The sequence below is a fragment of the Mustela nivalis genome, assembly GCF_964662115.1.
Source record: "Mustela nivalis genome assembly, chromosome: 2".
Classification (NCBI taxonomy): domain Eukaryota; kingdom Metazoa; phylum Chordata; class Mammalia; order Carnivora; family Mustelidae; genus Mustela; species Mustela nivalis.
In genome coordinates this window covers 132,240,344-132,246,777 of record NC_139021.1, presented here as the reverse complement: position 1 = coordinate 132,246,777, position 6,434 = coordinate 132,240,344, and the positions used below count along the sequence as shown (strand labels likewise).

At 56.3% G+C, this 6,434-nt stretch overlaps 1 protein-coding gene across 1 annotated transcript; it reads left to right on the top strand.

Annotated features, from left to right (window-relative positions):
• The first annotated feature begins 503 nt into the window (after positions 1-503).
• Positions 504-6,075, top strand: PRF1 (perforin 1). Its single transcript, XM_082715403.1, has 3 exons — positions 504-641; positions 2,402-2,978; positions 4,059-6,075. Exons 1-3 carry the CDS (start codon positions 536-538, stop codon positions 5,185-5,187), a joined length of 1,812 nt encoding a protein of 603 aa, XP_082571529.1. The 5' UTR covers positions 504-535; the 3' UTR covers positions 5,188-6,075.
• Positions 6,076-6,434: the final 359 nt, after the last annotated feature.

Here is a 6,434-nt window from a genome sequence, read left to right as displayed (position 1 = left end):
GTTAATGGTCAAGGGAGTTCACATGTGCTGAGAACCAGACACTGCTCTAAGCACTTCACACATAGTGACTCTCCCATTCTTCACAACCTGTAGGGTCCAACTATTATTATCCCCCTTTTTAACTGAGGAAACTGAGGCCCAGAGAGGCTAAAGAAGCTTGCCAGGTCACACAGTCAGAGCCCCTGTGGTGAGCTCCTATGCTGTGCCCCCTCTTAGGTCTCAAACACGTGACGCTGTAGATCAGAAGCAGGGGGATTCCCCTTGCTGGCCTGCTCCTCAACCCCAGAGTCGAATCCCAAAGTCCCCAGGCCCCTGGGTGTGCTCCACACCAAGCCTCACCTGTCAGCCTGTCTCACCTCTGCTGGGGGATGAGACGCTGGCCCTCACAGCTTTGCTTCCTGGAGGGCTGTCAGAAGGCCCGGATGAGGAGGTGAGGACAGGATGGGTGCTGGTGGGAGGGGGAGAGCCGAGGGGACCCATGACCACAGCTGGAGGGGCGGGACAGGAAGCAGAAGTGCTGTGAACGGTGGCCGGGATGATGAGCTGTGTGGTGAGCCTGCTGGGGGCTGACAGCACCATTTCAGGAGCGTCTCCTGTGGGGAGAGAATGTCTGTGTAGAGCGTCTGCGCACAAGACTCCAGGTAGGGGGGAAGGCGGGCGTCGGGGATGCTGTGAGCCCCCGGGTGGGGACAGGAAGGCCTGGGAGCGGGGCTGCTCCATCCAGGGAAGAGCCTGATGGAACAGGAAGTGCTGTGACCTGTGAGAATGCTCTGTCACTGACTCACTGGGTGGCCTCATGCCCGCTCTGCGCCTCAACGTCCTCACAGTGAAAGAGGAAACCTTATAGGATATTGTCTGTAAGACCCCTTCAGATGCTGACAGGGAAAGCTTTAAGAAAACTGGAAGTGGGGGCGCCTGGGTAGCTCAGTGGGTTAAGCCGCTGCCTTCGGCTCAGGTCATGATCTCAGGGTCCTGGGATCGAGTCCCGCATCGGGCTCTCTGCTCAGCAGGGAGCCTGCTTCTCTCTCTCTCTCTCTGGCTGCCTCTCTGTCTACTTGTGATTTCTCTCTGTCAAATAAATAAATCTTTAAAAAAAAAAGAAAGAAAGAAAAGAAAACTGGAAGTGGGCTCCTTGGGAGCTCAGGGAGCCTAACGAGGCCCAGGATAGAGATGGAGCTCTGTGGCTTAATGTTATCAGCTGTGCTGGCCTCCCGAGTAGGAGGACCCACGGGCTTTTCTCCAGAGAGGCTGTGGTCGCTGGCATATGCTGGAAAGGACAAGCTTCCAAGAAGTCCACTTCGGATAGGTGGAGAGGTGGATACTCCAGATTCTAAACAGGTCCCTGTTTTGAAGCCACCTCAAAATAGTAAAGAAATTTCTAGCCCATGGCTGCCCAACAGTAGGCAACAGGTAGCTCATGGCACTGCTGGAATTCTGCAGAGCACGGCAGAGGATGGCAGAGCAGGTGTGGGCATGGGAAATCTGGAGAAGGGATCTAAAGCCCTCCCCAAGCAGAGTCGCGCAGCGGAAGCGTGCTGGGCCCATAAAGCCCTCCCCACGCAGGGTGTAAGGGCAGAGGCAAGTGCGAAGCTTCGAGTTTGGAATGCGGGCTGTTCTCCCATGAGGCTCAGAGAGTGGGCCCAAAGGGAAGGTAGGGGACCATAAGGGCAGTATGTTATTTCTTTCCCAATTCTGTTAAGGGCTTCACGGGAGACAGGCAGACAGACACAGAATGAGAGAGGTGGAGTGGGAAAAGCCTGGCTTGTTCTGAGGCCCAAAATGATAATTCCCTAGAATCCAGGCTTCTCTAGAGTCCCAGACCCCCTCCCCAAATTTGCTCTATGCACACTCTGTCTCCTCTTCTGTATGCAGAGCCCCTTCCCCACCAGTAGCAGCCATGGCCCTGGGTTCAAAGCCATCAGTCTGGATCCCCATTAGGCCTTAAATAATGAAATCTTAGGGGCACCTGGTGACTCAGTCATTAAGCATCTGCCTTCAGCTCAGGTCATGATCCCAAGGTCCTGGGATCAAGCCCTGCACTGGGCTCCTTGCTCAGCGGGAAGCCTGCTTCTCCCTCTCCCACTCCCCCTGCTTGTGTTCCCTCTCTCGCTGTTTTTCTCTCTGTCAAATAAATAAATAAAATCTTTTTAAAAATAAGTAAAATAAGTAAAAATAAACAAATAAACAAACAAAAAACAAATAGTAAAATCCTAACAAGGGGCTCCTCCTGGCTCTGTGCCCCTGGGCGAGTGACTTCCCATCCTTGAGCCCATTTGTACAGGTGGGGGGATGGGCCGGATTTGTAAAGGCCACTGCCTCTCTTTCAGAGACTGACGGCACATCTCATTGCCTCTCTATTCCGTATGCCACAATGGTTCATCCTCTGTACCTCTGCCCACAGCTTCCAGAGTCCAAACGCTCCTGTGCCTCCGCAGCTCCATGGGTGCCCACCTGTTCCTCCTGGGCCTCCTCCTGCTGCTGCTGCCCACGCCCACCCCAGCCCCCTGCCGCACAGGCACCCGCAATGAGTGCCGGCACAACCAAGAGTTCGTGCCTGGCGCAGCACTAGCGGGGGAGGGCGTGGATGTGACCAGCCTCCAGCGCTCGGGCTCCTTCCCTGTGGACGTAGAGAGCTACCTGCGGCCGGACCGCACCTGCACCCTCTGCCAGAACGCCCTGCAGGCAGGCGCCCTCCAGCGTCTGCCCCTGGCACTGACCCACTGGCGCGCCCAGGGCTCAGGCTGCCAGCGCCAAGTGGTCAGGGCCAAGGCCACCTCCACTGAGGGCGTGGCCAGGGAGGCCGCCAGCCACATCCGCAACGACTGGCAGGTGGGACTGGATGTGTCTCCCAAACCCAGCGCCCAGGTACATGTGACCATGGCTGGCTCACACTCCAAGATGGCCAACTTCGCTGCCCAAAAAACCCACCAGGATCAGTTCAGCTTCAGCACTGACTTGGTGGAGTGTCGCTTCTACAGGTGAGCACCGCGGGTCGGAGTGGAGGAGCTGGGAAAAAGGGCTGGGAAACTTGGCATGGTCAGGAGCGCTGAGATGGCAGTGCGGGGACTTGGAGGCTAAGTCCACCAGGAGGATACACAACCCTGGTTCTCTCAGTCTGGGTGATATGGTGCCCTCAGGCCTCCTCCCCGGGGCCCCTTAAAAGGAAGAGCCCCAGGAGAGAATAGGTGAAGGAGAAATGAGCAAGGCTGTGCTAAGAACCCCAACATGGTGCCATGTCGATCTACTGAGTGCCCAGCCCCCTGTCCTGTGAGCAGGAGACTTCCCATCACTGGGCCTCATTCACACATCCGACCACGATCATGTCCATCATGTAGCAGGCTCTGTGCTGGGAATTAGGGCTAAGGGCTAGACAGCAGCAGCCACACCCCTCTCCTCAGGGACCTGGGTCCCACACCCCAGAAACACATGGTCTCCACCCAAGTCACCCACCCTGACATCCCGACAGTGAGACAGGGCGCTTCCTGCCTTGTGACCAGAGCTGTCAGGAGCCCAATCTAGGGGACAGACAGACAAGACCACGGGACTGGGTTCCAAAGCGAGACAGTCACTATCTATACCATATCATCAATTTTATCATTAGAAAATAAAAAGGAGGGGTCCCTGGGTGGCCCAGTCATTAAGTGTCTGCCTTCTGATCGAGCCCTGCATCAGGGTCACGGCTAAGTAGAAAGCCTGCTTCTCCCTCTCCTATTCCCCCTGCTTGTGTTCCCTCTCTCACTGTCTCTCTCTCTGTGTCAAATAAATAAATAAAATCTTTAAAAGAAAGAAAGAAAGAGAGAGAGAGGAGGGAAGGAAGGAGGGAGGGAGGAAGAAAAAATACTTTGCAAAGGAAAAGCAGAAATTCATCATGGTTAGTTCACCAAGAAGCAACAGACAGAATGGGTTTCCCCAACAGGTCAGAGCTTTGGGCTTGGAGCCAGGCCACCTGGGTTCAAGTTCTCTATCACTTACATGTGACCTTGGTCAACCCTGAGGGATGGGCTGAATGGGGAAAACCAACCACGGCTGGCCCACCTGATGTTTCTCTCCCCTTTCAGTTTTCACGTGGTACACTCTCCCCCACTCCACCCCAACTTCCAGAAGGCCCTCAGCGACCTGCCCCCCGACTTCAACACCTCTACGGAGGCCGAGTACGTCAGGCTCATCTCCAACTACGGCACCCACTTCATCCGGTCCATGGAGCTCGGCGGCCGGGTCTCGGCCCTCACTGCCCTGCGCACCTGTGAGCTGGCCCTGAACGGGCTCACGGCCAAGGAGGTAGAGGACTGCCTGAACGTCGAGGCCCAGGTCAGCATCAACAGCCAAGCCAGACTTTCCTCAAAATTCAAGGCGTGTGAGGAGAAGAAGAAGCAGCACAAGATGGAGTCCTCCTTCCACCAGTCCTACCGGGAACGCTCTTCCCAGATAGTCGGCGGTCACCACACCACGGTGAGCGACCTGCTGTTTGGGGACGGGGCCAAGCCGGAGCAGTTCTCCGCCTGGATGAACTCCCTGCTGGACAGGCCCGGCCTGGTGGACTACACCTTGGAGCCTCTGCACGTGCTGGTGGAGAGCCGGGACCCGCGGCGGGAGGCGCTGAGGCAGGCCGTGAGCAAGTACGTGATGGACAAGGCCCGGTGGAAGGACTGCGGCAGGCCCTGCCCCCCGGGGCAGTACAAGAGTCCCCACAACCCATGCCAGTGTGTGTGCCACAGTTCAGCAGTCGTCAACCAGGACTGCTGTCCCCGTCAGAGGGGCCTGGCCCACTTGGAGGTGATGAACTTCCAGGCGGCAGGCCTGTGGGGAGACTACATCACAGCCACGGACGCCTACCTGAAGGTCTTCTTTGGAAACCAGGAGCTGAGAACCAGCACGGTGTGGAACAGCAACCACCCCAAGTGGGCAGTGCGGCTGGACTTCGGGGACGTGATCCTGTCTACCGGAGGGCCCCTGAGGGTGCAGGTGTGGGACGAAGACTATGGCTGGGATGACGACCTCCTCGGCACCTGTGACCAGAAAACGCAGTCTGGTTCACACAAGGTGAAGTGCAACCTGAACCACGGCCACCTGAGTTTCTCCTACCATGCCAAATGCTTGCCTCACCTGGAGGGGGCCACCTGCCTGCAGTACGCCCCCCACGGCCTTCTGGGGGCACCTCCGGGGAACCGGAGCGGGCCAGTGTGGTAAGCACGGTGGGCCTTGCTCAAGAGGACTAGGGAACCCGGAATGAATGGGGTTCTCACAGAGGCACCCAGGGCCTATCCTCATATCCCCATTAGACAGATGGAAAACTGAGACTTACTTTTTTTTTCTTTTTTCAATGAAGTAGCTGAATTTATAGGCCAGCCCTGGGTCTGCTGTCCAAACTGCTGCAGCTCTCTGATACTCTCGAGCCCTGGAAACAAGCGGCTTTCCTTGCAGCCTTTACCAGCACGGGGACTTCTTCACCCCATTGGGTCCAACCCTGCCTGTCCCAGCTGCTCTGCCTGCTCTCTCTTCTTTGCCCAGCTTTGCCCCTCAGCCAAATCAGGGACCATCTGGATCGGCCTCATGGGTGCCCAGCCTGACAGAGGACTGATACATGTGCATGGTGACCGTCATGGTGGTGGTTGTGGCCGGGGAGAGGGCCGGGACCAAACGCAGCCCTAGAGACCGACATCTGTATCAGCAACCCTACCCAGTAGGACCTGCGACTCATCCCGGAGCGGGCCAGGAATCAACAAATTGGCTTTCTACTTTCGTTGGAAACATGGGGACCCAAAATATTTTACTTCCCTTGTAACTCTTGATTCAAAACCCAGCAGCACCAACGCAGGAACCAAAGGCAACAAACAGACTTTCAGCTCCCAGCCGTGCGGCCACAAGGAATGATGAGGACTATGGGGAGCTGAAGGGCGCATGATTTACCTAGATGGGGAGGAGCGAGGGCTGCAGCTCTGCCTCTGCCAAGCATTCCCAGGCAGGAGGGCTGGTGGGGCTCAGAATTTCTGGAAGTAGCTAGAAACCCCAAATTAACTTCTCTAATTGTTGGCAAGGCAGTTCACTTTATAAAAATAAACCTATGTACAAGTCAAAGAGAAGGTGTGCACAGGCCATAATTGATTGATCCACAGCCATCTGGGAAGCTGTCATTTCAACAAAACCCATGTGACTGGCTGAAGGGCTCTCCCCTGTCCCCCACAGTGGGAGGAGGGAAGTCAGTGGCTCCAACAAGGGGGTGTCTGAGGCTTCCTGGCTTTGGGTTCTGTGGTCAAATGAAATGGTCCTTGTTTCGTATGTTTGGGACACAGGCCCACGGGGCAGGCGGCAAGATCCAAGCAGCCTCCTCCAACTGGCAGGATTGGTGCCGGGTTGCCAAGTCAGAGGGGCTCAGAGTTGCTGGCCTGGATTCCTGACTCCCTTTGAAAGGCCCTGCAAATTAAGGCCTTGGAGGT

What these genes read in the sequence shown, in the direction of transcription:
- PRF1 (XM_082715403.1), top strand. Translation starts at nt 536, where the DNA reads ATGATGAGCTGTGTGGTGAGCCTGCTGGGGGCTGACAGCACCATTTCA. An exon ending in GTCTGCGCACAAGACTCCAG is followed by an intron (nt 642 to 2,401) that starts GTAGGGGGGAAG and finishes CTCTGCCCACAG; the next exon opens with CTTCCAGAGTCCAAACGCTC. An exon ending in GTGGAGTGTCGCTTCTACAG is followed by an intron (nt 2,979 to 4,058) that starts GTGAGCACCGCG and finishes CTCCCCTTTCAG; the next exon opens with TTTTCACGTGGTACACTCTC.